The 16,375-nt window shown below is 40.5% G+C and overlaps 1 protein-coding gene across 2 annotated transcripts in view; it reads right to left on the reverse strand.

Moving 5' to 3' along the window:
* LOC144196650 (fibroblast growth factor 14-like) overlaps positions 1-16,375 on the reverse strand; it is a 29,876-nt gene that overhangs the window by 7,944 nt on the left and 5,557 nt on the right. The window contains exons 1-3 of one of the 2 annotated variants that reach the window (XM_077717020.1): positions 9,683-10,490; positions 5,773-5,883; positions 4,210-4,313 (exon numbers count right to left, since the gene is read on the reverse strand). In XM_077717020.1, coding sequence (XP_077573146.1) covers positions 4,210-4,313; positions 5,773-5,883; positions 9,683-9,875 — 408 coding nt within the window. In that variant the 5' untranslated portion in view covers positions 9,876-10,490. Of the gene's footprint in view, positions 1-4,209; positions 4,314-5,772; positions 5,884-9,682; positions 10,491-16,375 lie in introns of those variants that run through there. The other variant, XM_077717011.1, reaches the window with a different exon arrangement.

Here is a 16,375-nt window from a genome sequence, read left to right on the forward strand (position 1 = left end):
TCCCGGTTGGGGAAAAACAGCAGGAGATTCTCTCGCATTCTTCTCATTGCTCTTCTTCCTTCTGCCTCTCAGTTATACACGGACATGTTCGATGTTAACGTTTGACTGGGACGTGAACCCTGGATACAATTCTGCCAGTTCCATTCAGGGTGAAACGGAAAAAGGGCCACAAAAATCTTGTTGTCACATGTTTCTTGTTGGGCAAGGTTCCAGACAGCCCAAACATTATTAAAGAAAAATCCCCTTTTCTTGATAAAATTGGACATTTTTGGTCTTCTGCCACTAATTCCTTCAAATTATGAAAGGCTTGATTAGCTTATTTTACAGATTGGTATTTTTTTTTAAAGAAAATTGTGGGATATTTATGATTCATTGCAATAAAAATAATAATTAATAACAGTAGCCAAGTTGCAAACCTATATTCGTATTACTTTTTCCAAACTTATCTTATATATCAATTATTGCTGACCAAAAAGGACCTCATTACTTATTTATATAAGTAAAGGAAAAAATAAAGAAGGGTCTTATACTGATGAAATACATAACAGAATGACATGAAGTAGAATGAGACATTCACTCAAGGTTGACAATTTAAGAAAAATATGAAAGCTTGGAGAGAGCATGTGAACTTGACCTGATCGTTCCTTTGAAAAATTGTCTGATGACCATCAAACATGTGATTTACTACTTTCTTTTTCTATCTGGCTATATAGGTTATGGTGGCGGGACACATGTACCATAAATAGTTTGAAAAAAAGACCCCAAAAAATGAATTATTCTAGTTTAATTTTGGAGTCAATTTTGTGACTGGCATGTGGAAAAATCTGATTTAAAGGAGTGCTTAGACTCCTTTTTTTCAGAGGGTTGGAACAAATTAATTTGATTTTAGTTCATTTCTATGGGAAATGTTCATTTGAGTTACGAGTAAATCGACATACGAACTCAGTCCCGGAACGAATTAAGCTCGCATCTCGAGGTACTACATTATTTTTAATTTTCACAGCAGGACGGTGTTAGTCCTCCAATTCCTGAATGTTCCCTTTTTTATGGTCCATTGCACTCCAAAAAAAATAACAATTAGCTTAAATTCTCAGCCAGTTTTAATTTGGTTTCCTTTCTTGTCCGCATGACTCGCATCTTAGAACAAACTATGAAAAAGCTGCGCAACATTAAATGTCAGAAAGGTCGCGAGTTTTCCTATTCCTGAGGGATCATCATACTGTGAGGCCACACGGGTCGAAGACTAGTTGATGGCTAGATGGCTCAAGCTGGTGACGTAAAGCGGGGTCCCCAAACACAGTACTGCGAAGTCTGCTGAAAATGTGTTTTCTACAAGAGACATCGTTCAAACCTGCTTCTTTGGACAAGCGCTTTAAAAAAACAGCTTTTGCTGTAAAAAAAATTAATAATAATAAAGATCACCCTAAATTGTTTCAGGCTTTTTAAACGGAAACAAGATCGGGGGTGCCCTTTTGTTTAAAAAGTTGTCATTTCAAGCCAGAGTGGCAGAAAACACGTATGCCTGCATATATTCAGTTTGTGGGTGTTTGTTTCCAGTTATTATCAGAGCACTAATTACACAGGGGAATTGTGGGTAAACAAATTGTTCCACAGAAACAGGATCTGGTGTGGAGGAGGCGAGACAAAAAGAAAAAAAAGGAGTAAAAAGCGAGTGCCACTGCAGACGTTTTGTAATTTTGCTGACAAATACGTTGGCTGGAAGCAGATTTTTCTTGGTAGTGATAAAAACATAAAGGGTGTAGGTGAGTTGTTCTATCCAATCTTGTCAATATTGCATTGTCACAGTACTGGCATTAGTTCAACTGGGATAGGTTTTAGTACTCCTCCTTAAACTTTGTGGCATGGATATCACTGGGGAAAAAATTGAACACGAAATAAATCTTTTGTGTGAGATTTTTATTCTTTTCCTTCAGATAAGCAAAGTATGATGACTGCAAAAGCTGCAGAAAAGGCTATTCACTTTTACCTTCATTACAGTACTTGGACAAAATTATTTAAAAAATCATTGTTTTAAATATAAATTGTAGTCATGTGTGCTTATTTCGTATTTAATGGAGTATCAATATTTGAAAATTATTCTTTTAAACAAAAGCGTGCTGTAGGGCAGCCCAGTGAGTGAGTGGTTAGCGTGTTGGCCTCACAGTGGGAGACCTGGGTTCAAATCCAGGTCGGTCCACCTGTATGGCGTTTGCATGTTCTCCCTAGGCCTGTGTAGGTTTTCTCTGGGTACTCCAGTTTCCTCACACATTCCAAAGACATGCATGTTAGGTTGATTGGACACTCTAAATTGAACGAGTGTGAGCATGAATGGTGGTTTGTCTCCTTGTGCCCTGCAATTGGCCGGCCACAGATTCAGGGTGTGCTCCGCCTCTGGCCCGAAGCCAGCTGGAATAGGCTTCAGCACCCCCCGCAAACCTAGTGAGGATAAACCTTTTCAGAAAGAGATGAGAATGTACACTATTCTCGTTGTGGTTTTTTTTGGTTGTTTTTTTGTTGTTGCAAAAACTAGGATCCTTCAGTCCATCAACTTGAGGTATAAACTGAGTTCAATTTTAGATTTTGCACCCCCAAAATCTGTCCACCAGGACTAGTGACAGTCACACCTAAAGCAGCACAGTGGAAAAGATGGATGAAAGTCAGGAATGAAAAGAAATGTCTCACTGTAGCCAGCATGATAAAATCCACTTTCTTTCTACTTCTTCCACAAAGTCTGATTCAAACACGATAAAAAGCCTGCATGCTTTTTTTTTTTCATCACCTGTGCCCCAGGAAAAAACTCTTTTCCTCCTCCACGTTTCATTTACGCACCAAGCTCATCCACACTTTGTGGCCTGGTGCATAATTATCCGATAGCAGCTCATTGCACATGGAGCCATCTGTTGGTCACACCCTCAAAAAAGGCACGTTCACACCTCCGCACATGTACGCGCACACACAACCAGATGCTTAAAATCAAGCACCCGTAGGCGAGTGCGACCAAGTATAACTAAGTTTGTAACACACCATTATCAAATTTCAAGAAGCCAAAAATCTCATGGAACAGTAAACAATGAGGAAGTTATTTTTCTTTTACATTTTGCAGGCTGATATGGAATGCAAAAATTAAGTACGACTCATGCTGCGTCTATGACAAGAAAATATCATTCATGTTAAAACATTATTTACTGGTTAAAAACCACAAACTGTTTTAATGCTTGTGAAAAATAAAAATTTAGTGCCTTGCATGCATCAAGCATAAAAGGAAAAGTTTTATGTCCCACCCTTCAAATTTTAAATAATACGCATAAAATTAGTATGAGAAAATGCTTGAGAATAGTTTTAAAAATACAAAACAGCACCATGTTTAAGTTGAAATGCAAGAGCAGAGTTTTGTTGGTGGTTTTTGTTTGGAGAAATGAAATGAAATTTCCGACATTTTCATGTATATGCATGCTCAATCTAGCCAGACTAAATTGTGCCATTTTTGAAAGACTCGGGGAGTGAAATAAATGGACAGGTTGGTCAAATTTGGGGTCATTTTAAGAAAATCTTATATTGGAAATGAGGATGTAATAAGGGCTGTTTTTTAATTGAAGTTGGCCCATGTAATAGTGGAATTGCCTTTTTTTTTTTCTTTCTCTGACTAAGCGATATGGACAAATGGAAATTTACTTATTTATTTATTTTCATTTTTCCCCTTGTTGTCGTGCAAATGGCCTCCGAGTCAAGAGAACCCGCTAAAATGCCACTTTTATTGGCTTGTGCACCATTGCAAACGGACCCAAAACATGCGTATGGAGTCCTTGTGATGTTTAATGAGCATCTCTTCAACTGCATATGACAAGCTGCCAAATTGCAGAAACCAATTAAATGAGAAGCAGAGCTGACATCATGAATCTGAAGCTAGATTTCAATAAGAGGCTGCCTGCACGCCATTGTGGTGGGTTTTCTCTAATTTGTTGTGTGCGTGTGTATGTTGAGGGAGACTCCGCTTCCCTTATTCATAGGAAACCCCCATTTGGGAGAAACAGTGCGATGGGGTAAGTGTGCTGAAAAGGCAACATGGAAATTATTCATATTCAGCCCCAGCATTTCTTTCTTGCAAAACACATAACAACTTGCCATTTGTGCCATACTAAATGTACCTGTATATTTCTCAGTAGTACTACTCTACACTTCTTATGTGTTCAGGTATTTAAAGAAGCTTACCGAGGAGTAGAGGTGACCCTCTCCGTTCATGGCGATGTAGAGACCAGTCTTTACTGATTGGATAGCCACGACTCTAAGTCCCACTGGAATTAAGTTGAACAGAGCTGCATGGAAAGATTAAAAATAATTGCTGTATAAGCCCCCAAAAATGTTGAACAATTCAGCCTCAATTTTTTTAAGAGCAACGTAAATCGGACTGGGAGGGTGACGTGAACCCGTACACATCCCAATTAGAACTGGAATCTGATAATTAGATTCAAAATGACGTTGAAGCAGCTGCTCATGTATTTAGAAGGTGTCTCAACAGGTAGAAGACATGCATTTGTACCCCCAAAAGAGATGCAGGCTTGGAAAATAGAGCCTTCAGTTTACATAAAAGTAAACAAAGGAGCATGCTTGTTTTGAGTTTGGTGTGAACGTTATTGAAAGCCCATTAGACAACCCGAATTTGAACAGACAAGTGATATTGCAAACATTTTTGATGAGGCACACAGCAAGCAGAAGAGTTGAAGCAGCTGTAGTGACAGGAACAATCCACTTTCTGCCATGTTCTTTTGCCGTGAGTCTTAATGCGTTTGTCTACATAGTGCATCTTTCATGAAAGTAGCTCTCTATTATGCTGAAAAGGATATGCGCGCATATAATCACAATAAGACGTTCTGATGAAAGGCTTGACAGCAGATATGACTTTTTTTTTTTTTTGCATCGCGTCTTCCATCCAATCAAGGCTTGATTGCGTGAGGGAAGGCAGAGTCCTCATTAATCAGGACGGTTCTTTTCAAAGTGCTTTTTAGAAACCCTTCTAAAATCCAACAAACATTATTTCGTGGCGAGTAGTGGGAATGTAAGAAGAAAAGTTACAAAAGTGTTGAGTTTCAATTGGCAGTTTTTTGTTCTTTAAATCTTGAAAGATTAGTCGTAAATGATCATGTTTCAGTGTCATTGACATCCAGTCTATTTTAAATAATTGGCTACCATTGACAGTGATTGAGGACCAAGCTAATTTGTCTATCTACAATTCTCAATGAATCTTTTTAATGGTAATGTTCTCCTTCTTTAACTCATTCATGACCAAACAGCCTGCCACAAGCTAAAACTACATGAGCACTGGACATACAAAAAAAGTTTTTTTAGCATAAACTTTCTTTATAGTCTTTTTTTTTGTTCTTTAGTTATGACCAGTTTATCATTTAAAAAAAGAAAATTGTCTATATGTCTATGGTTGTGAATCAGCTAACGATAACTAACCCAATTTGAATCATAGTATATCTGGCAATAAATGAGTTGTTGGCAAAGAATAATGACTACCGTATTTTCACGACTATAAGGCGCACTGCATTATAAGGCGCACCCTCAATGAATGACATTTTTCCATATATAAGGTGCACTATATTATAAGGCGCATTGTCTATTTTGGAGAAAATTTAAGACTTTTAAGTGCGCCTTATAGTCGGGAAAATACGGTACCTTAAGTGGCAAAGTAATGAGTTAACTTGATGCCATTGTTTTCCAAAATCCAACATTGTTTTGTCGCTTGAGTACATGAGTGCTTTGTGGACTTACAGGAGTTGGTGCTGTCATCTTTGGTCCCATCCAGACTTCCATCTTGGCCCATCTGGAGATAGAAGCCTTGCCTGCAGAACAGCCTGGTCACTATGCCCTTCAGCTGCGGTTCTAGGGTAGAATGATTAAGTTAGCTTGATAATATTAACCTTCACAATTCAAATAAAACATGTCTTTATTTGGTTATATATTCTAGTGAGAGCTGTGATTAAGAACATACAATCCAATCGAAGAAGCAAACAGAGTAAACGCAAATTCCACACAAGAACCTATTACTTTCATCACTTTTTTTTTACATTATTAAATCTGATGAGAATGCAGTACTGTTAACCTGCGAGTCATTTTTGTCCAGTTCCAACAATTTCTCAAAGGATCGAGCCCGAGCAAAGTGACAGCGCCCCATCCAGAGGGACGCGACAACCAGTCAAGCATATCAAATCCTTCACAGGGATCTACCACTAATCCATCCTTTCTGGTCATTGTTCCACTTGAGAAACTATGATAAGGTGGCAATGTTTTAAATCACAGACACAAAATGGATCTGCATGAATGCTCGTGACCACACCCATTATTGTTACATGGTGGGAATCTCCTCCTCAGAGATTGTGCCAAAGAAGCAGAAAAGAAAGGTAAAGTCAAGGTGATGCACAGAGACAAAAGTGAGGCTGACCCAGTTAGGTAGAAGTGGGCAGGGGGGGGGTTCCATCTTTGTGACGGCTCCATTTTGTGGCAGGACGGAGGGGAAGCCGAGGCGGGAAGCTTTGCAACAAAATACGTGCTTGCTGTGTCACAATTCAACGTGCGTGTACATTAAAACTATATTGTAGACATTAAAATGTCTGCATTTCAGTATGGAATTTGCATTCATCCTTTGATGGAAAAAAAACAACCCCAAAAAAAGTTCCAAAAAAAAAATCGACAATTGAGATGACCTCATACAAATAGAATTGAAACGGAAGGAGAACAAATTTAACCTGGCACACCGTCAAGGTCATACTTTGTGCACAGCCTGACTTTTGGATATTTCATTGATCATAATCATGTCTGACCGCCAGGCTAAAACAAGCACTCCACAGGTCACGGTCCAAAATTGCATCATTATTTAAGAAGAGACATATGACGCAAGAGTTTCAACTACTAAATGGACTATCAATAAACTCTGTTTCCATTTAAATCACAATGGCAAAAGAATGAGCCACAATCATTATTGGCCATTCAACTGTATCTCTTCAAACAAGCCTCGACTCTATCTATCGTTCTTCCCACAGTCACCAAGGTGATATTCCCTTCTCTTCCCAGCCTCTGCGTATCCTGTCTGTTACTAGGGAAATTCCCATGGTCACGTTTCCATGACAACAGTCTCGTGATTCCACAGTGTCCCAGTAGAGGGGTATTCCCCCTTTCACGCGCACACACCCACGCGCGTAACGGGCAATCAAACAATGTGGCGCAGCAGTCTGTTAAGCTCCGGTGATTTGACGCGTCACGCTGTCATTGTTCATTTGGGCCTCTATCTGGGGCTTTTGCCCACACACACACACACATCTGAACACGCAAACAAAAAAATGTACACCAAGCCAATTTGGTGTCATTCCACCATTACAAATGAAACAACCTTCCAAAAATTGGAGAGATCAAGATTCTTGTTCAAACTTCATTTGATCGTTAGATGAATAAGAACAGAATGCAAAAGATGTTGCTATTTAACGAGTTGTGTCTAATTTTTTTTTCATTTTGGAGCCCACTGTGTAGGTGATAGGTTGTAGTTGTGTGACATTCAATCCAGCTGAGGAACATTTGAGTTGGGTAGAGTAAATGGGGCTCTCCTTCGTTTTAAATGGAATTAGAGAAGTGAGCTGTTGTGTCACGTGACGGCGTTAATATTAATGGTGCTTCCGATTGAATGCCCATTGACATCATAATAATATATTAAAATTAAAAGTCTTCACAAAGGGAAATGGCATATATGGTTGTATAGCGGGTTACCATTTTGTTGCATTTTCTCATAAAGAAACAAAATAAGTCAAGTCAGGTTTAGTTGACTATTTTAGGACTCACTTAAGGGATGTAAATCAGCAATTTCATGACAATGCAAAACGTTTTAGATTCTTTGGATAAAACGTAATTTATTTCGAAGAAAAAAATATATAAGACAATTTTGCAGAACTATTATTTAACCAAATACCATTTCTAAATGATGACAATAATCATGTATTGTCTTTCGCTTTGATCGATTAATATCTTATCAAATTATGGGTCCATATCGCTGTATCGTTAAATTCCCGGAGATTAAATCACCTCTTGATATTAATTTCCTGGACAACTATGTGCTATTTACCAATATTGCAAAGTCTGCCACGGTCGTCACACTCCTACTCACTACCAGTACACTCGGGGACGATTATGCATGCTGCTACTGACTGTCGAGGGGATCGTTTACAAATGCATGCCATTCCTTTATTGCTGTACCTCAACATTTAAATAACCTCAATCAGAATGGACGGCTTAGTTCCCCTCAAGAAAATGAGAAACTGGGAACAAAATTGCATTAAAAAATACCAAAAAAGAAATAAAATCGACTTGTCTGGCAGAGAGTTAAGCACCCCTGCAAATTTAAACCTTTACGTCCCCCTGTAGACACCCACAGATGCCTCGCTGAAACAAATGGAGGGACAACACATCCAATATGGCAGCGATGACGCACGGTGTGACTGTCAAATTGCAAACGGCGACACCATCTTTGACTCCACTTCTCACACGCACACTTGACCATGTCGGAACAAAGTGGTCGCGCATTGATTTTCCAAACCTGCCATTATAATGCATTGATTTCAAGTCATGGGAACGGCGCATAGGGAGCCTGTCCATCATTGGGACGACATTTATAGTGATGACATTTGGAGAAGTAGAGGTTACAGAGCAGACTTACACTACATTTGATTGTCATATCCCGATTTTAATGTTCCATGATTTGCCTCAGTGAGTCAATAGGCGAATAAGTCAATAACCCTGTGCTTAATACGTGAATTAATTTGAAGATGTCATTTTAAAAAAGGACCGTGATGGACACATTCGCCAGCGGTAGGCTCACCAATAATCAGTTCACATCTGTTTGAATGTCTCTTGGGAAGACAGTCGGGGATGTTGGCAAGTTACACACAAACAGGGCCAAGCTTGGTGAGTGTGTCTGTGTGTGTGTGTGTTGGGGGTGTTGGCTGAGCAGGACGATGGAGCGATCCGCGGCAAAGAGGGAGGATTAGCGTTATACGGTGCTGGTATTACGCCGACGGATGCGGGGGGGGGGGGGGGGTGTAGAGATCAAAGAACGCAAAGGGAGAATCGGATTAAGTGCACGGCAATAAGATGAACTCAATGGCTGTCGTTGACGGCGATAGGCATCCAAACTAAACTGGGAGGGCCTGGCGGCGATCGTGGCCAGCCAACCGGTAGAGTTGGACGTCTAGCACCGTCAATGACAGGCCATGACTTGACCGTTGCTCATCAAGAGCCCAAACTGCTCCCACCTGCTGACTTCTTGCCTGTGACCTCTGCCTGAACAACAACAATAACAACAAAACTAAGGCACTTTCATGCAACAGGACAAAGCGGTCGCTTTTAATTTGCACACGTAAGAATTTCGAGAGGCCAGACGGGAAAAGAGCATTCAATAATGGATGTATATGGGGAAGGAAACTAGTGAACCATTAAGGCGCTGGGAGACATGACAGGGACAGACAGAGAGGAAAAGGCTGAATATCTGTCAGTGGGGCGTCAGTCAAAAAGAACAGAAAAAACTAAGCTATGCGCGCAGTGTGTCCGAGTGTGTGCAAAGATACCAATGGAAGCGCGTAAAAGGCACATTTGCGCGGTGTGTACGTGCGTCAAAATCCGTGTGTCCGGCCATGCACACCTTGTTTCCGTAGCCTCCTCTTCTTCAAGCCGAAAATCCGGACTTTGGAGAAGATGTCGACCAGGTTGCCGTTGCACAGCCCCTGCTTCTTGCCGGGGCTCTTCCGTCGCCGGTGAGTGGTGGGTCGGTGGGCGTGTTGCTCCCTCGCCTGCCGCTTCTGGCGGATCAAACCGCTGGCGATGGCCGCTGCCATGTCCCCGCCGGCCACCGAGACAGCCGACGCAAAAGCACAGCCGCCACAGCCGCCTCTCCGCGTTCGCCTTTCTCCGACGTACGAGGGGGGCTGGCTTCGATTTCGGATTCGGCTTCGACTCCTGCTTCGGCTCTTACTTCGGCTTCGCAGACGATACCGCACCCCGCAGTGGCTGGCGGTTCGGATCCGCCGGCTAGACCGGCCCCATGGCTTCCCGAGTGGGAGCTAGTCACGCCGCCGCCGCCGCTGCGCGTCACGGCCACGGGCCATTGGCTTCCAAACACTCAGCGGTTCACCTGTCCGTCCGTCACGTCCCGCCGCCCCGCCTGTCAGCAGCGCTCTCGGAATGAATGACACCTGCGCTTCATGCCCCCCCTCATGGCCGACGCCCAGCCGAGGCGAACGCGAGGCAGCCCGTGAAGGACACGATGGGTTGGGTGGGGGGTAGAGCTCGCTTGGTCACAAAAAAAAAACGTGTCCGTCCGTTTCCGTTTGTTTGCGCTGCGAGGAGGGCGCGAGGCGCGCGTGTAGACGCCAGCCTCTCCAGGTGTGTCAAATCCACGCCAAGCACACGTAGCCTCGCCGGAAATTCACTGTTCGGACTTTCAAAATTAAACAAGTGGCTGCGTCTCTACGGTCTACTTTTTGAAATAACCTGTTGCTATATTATTGTAATGTAAATGTAAAATTAATGTAAAGGTAAAAGTAAATAGCATTTTCTGTAGCGCTTGCTATAGTATTAGGGTCAAAGAAAAATACTATTTTGACCTTAACACTCAACAATATATTAAAACTTCTCAAAAAAAACAAGAGCTCTGTAATACATTTTGCACAAGCTGTGTAGATCAGTGGTCTCCAACCATTGGTCCATGGACCATTACTGGTCTGCAAACCACCTGGTGCCAGTCCGTCAGAGTAATATACTAACGCTTTCAATCTCGCCCTCCTACTTGAAATGTGAAAAGTTTATTATAATAATAATAAATAATTGCTTTTATGCTTGGGACTTTTTTGCTGCTGGGGGTGTCGTTTGTGAACCAATCCCAAACAATTTTGTCTTAAGTTGCCGCCCTCCCCATTTGCCAGTCCATGAGAAAACAGAAAGAGCTTTAAAAAGGTTGGGGACCGCTGGTGTAGATATATTCAACTGCTTTAAGCATTCATTTATTTCGACCCCGCTTATCCTCACAAGGGTTGAAGAAGGTGCGACAACAGACGGGGACACCCTGAATCGGTGGTCAGCAACTGTTTTAAGGAACCAGTCGATGTTCATACTCAAAAAAAAAAAACAACTGGGTTCAAGGTTCAAATCCAGGTCATATCCATTTGTGTGGAATTTGCATGTTCTCCCCGGGCCTGTGTGTTTCCTCCGGGTACTCTGGTTTCCTCCCACATTCCAAAAACGTGCATGGTAGGCCGATTGAACACTAAATTGCCCCCTGGTATGGGTGCGAGATTAAATGGTTGTCTTTTGTCTCCTTGTGCCCTGGGATTGGCTGGCCACCGATTCAGGGTGTCCCCCGCCTCTGGCCTAGAATCAGCTGGGATAGGCTCCAGCAACCCCCGCGACCCTAATGAGGATAAAGCGGTTCAGAAAATGAGATGAGAGAATTAATAACACAATGAGAACACTTAACATGTTTTTTTTTAATCAGTGAACAGGTCAGACCTAATATGAAAAACATAAAAGTTTGCCTGTGTGAGTGGATTTAACCAATAGCCTCTCCTCAGAACACAAAAAGTAAACAACTAACACAGAAAGTATGTCAACAAGAACAAGACACATCTTACAAAATTCACAATTGTATGCAATCTCATGTTTGCCAAAGCTAAATAATACATAGTCTTTTTTAGTTCCTGCAACCACTACTAAAGCCAACCATTTGTGCTTTTCAAATCAGATCTTGTGAAATTCTCGCTTTTGTCACGAACACTATTTATTTGCCGTACCACCAAACACTAGGGAGGGAATACATGACAATCCAACCAGGTCCATGACATTATCTACTAACTAGCCAAGGTGGCAACTAGAACAGCAAATGTCCACAAAAAGTAGCGATGCCCAATAAATACAACACCAAATAAAGGAATTGAGGAGAATGCCAAATACCAGATAAGTGACAAATAGGAGTTACCAATCCTGTTCCAGTTCTGAAGACCTAATATGACATAAACTATCGGCGATATAGAATCATAGAATTATTTGTACTTTTGTATCCATTTATTACAGTATACTCTCCAGCTGCCCCTGGAAAAAAAATAAATTTAAGACCCCCTGTTTTTGATCCTTTTTGTGAATGCAAGATTATTTGTGTTGATAACCAGTCCAAGTTTTATCCATTATTATCCCAAAATCAGACAGCTTTATTCCAATGGCAATACTGATGACGATGGATTTTCGACAGCACGAAAAGAGGGCGCGTCTCTGTAAATACCAGACGGAGAAGCTAGCCAGCGTTTTCTTTTGAAAGCAATGAAACGGATGCCACAGTGATTGTCCTGCGGCACTTTTGCATTGCTGAGCGCTCTGTGGATTGTCACCGTGTTGCTGAAACCACGCTCACGGTGAGCCCGAAAAAAAAAAAAAAAACAGCTCATCATCTAAGGGCCAAGTCCCAAAAGATATGGATATGCAATTTGTCATTTTCTGCCACACCAATTTTCTTTAATCATTAATTTCATACAAAACTGGTGGTTTCAAAGCATTGTCTATGCCAGTTTTTATTCATCTGTATCAAAGCTTGAGGAATTATTATAATATTTTCTTTAGAGCAACAATGTTTAAAGCCATTTTACGATCCAAGATAGAGGTTAGGTAGAGATTATCATGAGAACTCATTCTATGTGTTTGTTGGAATGATATATTTTTCTTAAAATTTCATCAGAAAATAGTTGGGAGTGACAATTATAGATGTTAACCTTATCAATATTTACAATTCCTAATCTTGATGTTGATCTGCTGTGACGTTGTGCAAGCTACAGGCATGACTATGATTGTCATGTGAGACAGAACAATAGCCAATTAGGAAGTGGTATAAAGCTTGCTTCGTGTCCAGACGAATAGACGAATGACAGGTTGTGGTGATTCTTTATAGGACGTGTCTTACAAATCATTGGCCATCATGAAAATGACAAGTGACAAGGTGAATAATTTGCCACTGTGATGTTGTTATTTGGCAATTCATTTAGCAGTTAAGGTTCTTCTACTTCTCGCTTTAGGACAGCCACTCTGAATAGCCACCAAGAGATCGTTTTTGGCAATATGATGGTTTTGATGAGAAAATTATTTTCATGTATGCTGCATTTCCTCGTGGTGACTATAAAATAAAAGCCCTATTTTGTAATTGGCATTGCTCATTCTCACAATAGGTTCCACAAAGCAAATTATTGATGTTCAATTTCCAACTAAAGTGCCCCATATTAAAAGTATAACGAATAATTCAATATATTTGGCCCAAATCCATTCATGTGAACGTTAATTCTTCAAAAGAATTTAAACTTAAAGATGACTATCTGCTAGAATTTCAATACATCTTTGATGTGTTTACTTAGAAAGCAGGAATAGAAGACTGCCTGCAATTTACACCTTGTTTTAGTTTTTTCACTTTTTTCTCGAAACCTTGGCTCTTGTCAGACTGCAAAAATGACATGATTAAGAAATTGAATATCTTATCATGTGCAATAGCCACTTTGTCATTTTATGTGAGTCGAGTACTAGTTTTAAGTCTTGGGTAAACAAAACAATAATATACAGGTAAACAAACGGAGTAGTATGCCCTTCCACTTAGGATGCTGTCAACACATGACAGTCAGCTGAAAAAGGTTTAAAAACGTAGACATATAGCCGCCTCATGTGACTGTTTCGACGATCACACACGAGGTGGTCTCTTTCAAACAGGCTGCAGTCCAGTACAGAAAGCAATTGGACTCAGATTATTTTACTGACAGTCATGATTAGGTTGAAGCTCCCAATAATAACCTATAACATGTCCAATTGAGTAATTCACAAATGTCTAATTTGCTTGGACAACGCTGATATGCATAGCAAAAGGTTGACTGTAATCAAGGAATTGCACCCATTTAAACTGTAAGGCTAGCTAAAATGTGGTTCCCTGCTTTTTTCTCGTTTGTGGGGAAATGGTGGCATTTCAGCACCATGGACAGCCACCTGAGAGCGCCAGAGTACATCTAAGCGTGGTGAATTGAATGGAAACAAACTGCTTTTTTTTTGCTTGTTGTCATAACAATCAATCAATCAATCAATGTTTTAGTGATACACACAATTTTGAAAGATTTCATGCTATCTCTTATTAAATATATTTATACATAAATTCAGTTCTATTTAATAAGAGTAAAATCCCTTCATTTTCTACGTCATCACCTTAATGAATTCATACATTTTCCAAACGGTAACATAATTAAGAATAACAATAAATAAAAATAGTGGACTTTTTGTGTGTACTTTATCCAGGTCACACTTTGAGTTAAATATGAATAAGCCTCATTTCATGCACATTAAAATGTATGCCTTCTGCTGCTTTTTATAGCAAACAGTCCAGCTTCAAAAGGGTAAAATTGCTCTCACTCGGTCCTCTTTCATCCACAGACAAGCCTCATGCAATAAACATTTGCAAACAAACAGCAATAAAAGAGACGAATAAACAGCAAATGTGACACACTTAGCAGTCAATTCATAATTAGCAATAACTTCATTTCAAACTATACAAAAGGCCATTTGATTTCTCAGAAAATACACACATTTTCATCATTAACTGCACATGTAGAGTGATGTCCTCTATTGACTATTATTTAGACTGGCACAACTACTATGAATGTCTTCTATTTAAAAGAATGGTGTTGCCAGTTTCACCGATTCAAAATGAGCAAAATGTGTTGTACTAGGCTGAAATATTAATAATTCAATCTAATTTGAAAAGTAAAAAGTGTGCATTTTTATTTTTAGCTAAGCTCTTGAGCTAATTTAACATTCTGTGTTGCCTCACATTGTTAACAATATGATACATTGTGACAGATTAGGAGCTAAAGTAAATTGACTCATAATGTAAATTTTACATTCCTACTTATTGTCAACAACTACAATTAAGTGCAAGCATATGCTTTTTCCTGCAGCTCTACCAAAACACAAGACAAGCAAACTGCGGATGGATTTGGTGTGTTTTGGTCATGGTCTTGCTAGCTGTTCCTTTAGTCTTGTCAGTAATAATATTAGTAATAAAAAGTAGGACAAGTAGATGAATATTTAACTTTTTAGGGTCAGTCATTACTTCCATTTAAGTATTTTTTCAACAGTCCTCTCTTTTTCAGGCCATGGTTTAAAAATATAATTGAAAGTTATTGTGCAAGACTAAGTCATGTATCACTTTTTGCTTTTCAAATTTGAGTTAATTGTTGAGTCTATATTTATACTCCAAAACAGGAAATTGAATGTTTAATGTCGCCTGTCTTTTTGCATTCAAATACCTGTGCATTTATAATAGTGTTGCATTAAACAAAAACGCAACTCTATTACTATTACTAAAGATACGTAGCTTCCTCACTCTCTCTTATTGAGAGTTGAAATATTTCAAACACGTAACAAGACGAAAAACTAAAGACGCAGCTTTGCCATGAGCTACAAAGGCATATTCAAATTGGAAATTCATTTGACAAGGGGAATACATTCAAAGCCAAATGACTTAGCCAGAGAGGGCGTGATGCTGAAGTGGAGCAGTGGAGGGAGGGAGGGAGGGAGGGAGGAAGGGATGGATGATGCAGACAGGGAGGAGACAGCTGTGCTTGGGTGTTCCCCACACAAGAGGAGCATGAGGATAGCCGCTCTGAAGTGAGCAGGATGAGTCATAATCCACACCCAGGCAAACCACCCACCCACCCACTCATACGCGCAAGCTCACACAGACACTGGGGAAGTCCGCTGTTACCGGGGTAACCGGTGAGAAATGACGCAGGAGGCTCTCTGAGTAAAAAGGAAGGGAGCACGCAACAACTTATACGTCATATGACATTTCGATTCATTAAAAGGACACCTCAGTTGGGGTGGAGGGGGTAGGAATGCAACAGACAGAGTAAATTATTCATCCCATTTACACCCCCACTCCCCTTTTTCTGCTCTCAGCTGTCTTAGTTTCTGCTCCCTGTATTCTTTATTCTCCATATCTAAAAACATTTCCAATAACACTGATTTCTCCAAGCATAGACGGGATGAATTTAAAGATGTGCATGTCTCAAATTCATTCATTATCCTCACAGGGGTTGTTATGGGGGTGCCTGAGCCTTTCCCATCTAACTAGTGGCCAGCAAATCGCATGGCACAAGGAAAAGGACAACCATTCACGCTCACATTCATACCTCGGGGCAATTTGGAGTGTGCAACCAGCCTACCCTGCATGTCTTTGGATGCATGAGGAAACCGCAGTACCCGGTGAAAACCCACACAAGCCCAGAGAGAACATGCAAAGTCCTGACAAACCACCACCAATGTG

Source organism: Stigmatopora nigra, chromosome 1 (genome assembly GCF_051989575.1).
Source record: "Stigmatopora nigra isolate UIUO_SnigA chromosome 1, RoL_Snig_1.1, whole genome shotgun sequence".
Taxonomy (NCBI): domain Eukaryota; kingdom Metazoa; phylum Chordata; class Actinopteri; order Syngnathiformes; family Syngnathidae; genus Stigmatopora; species Stigmatopora nigra.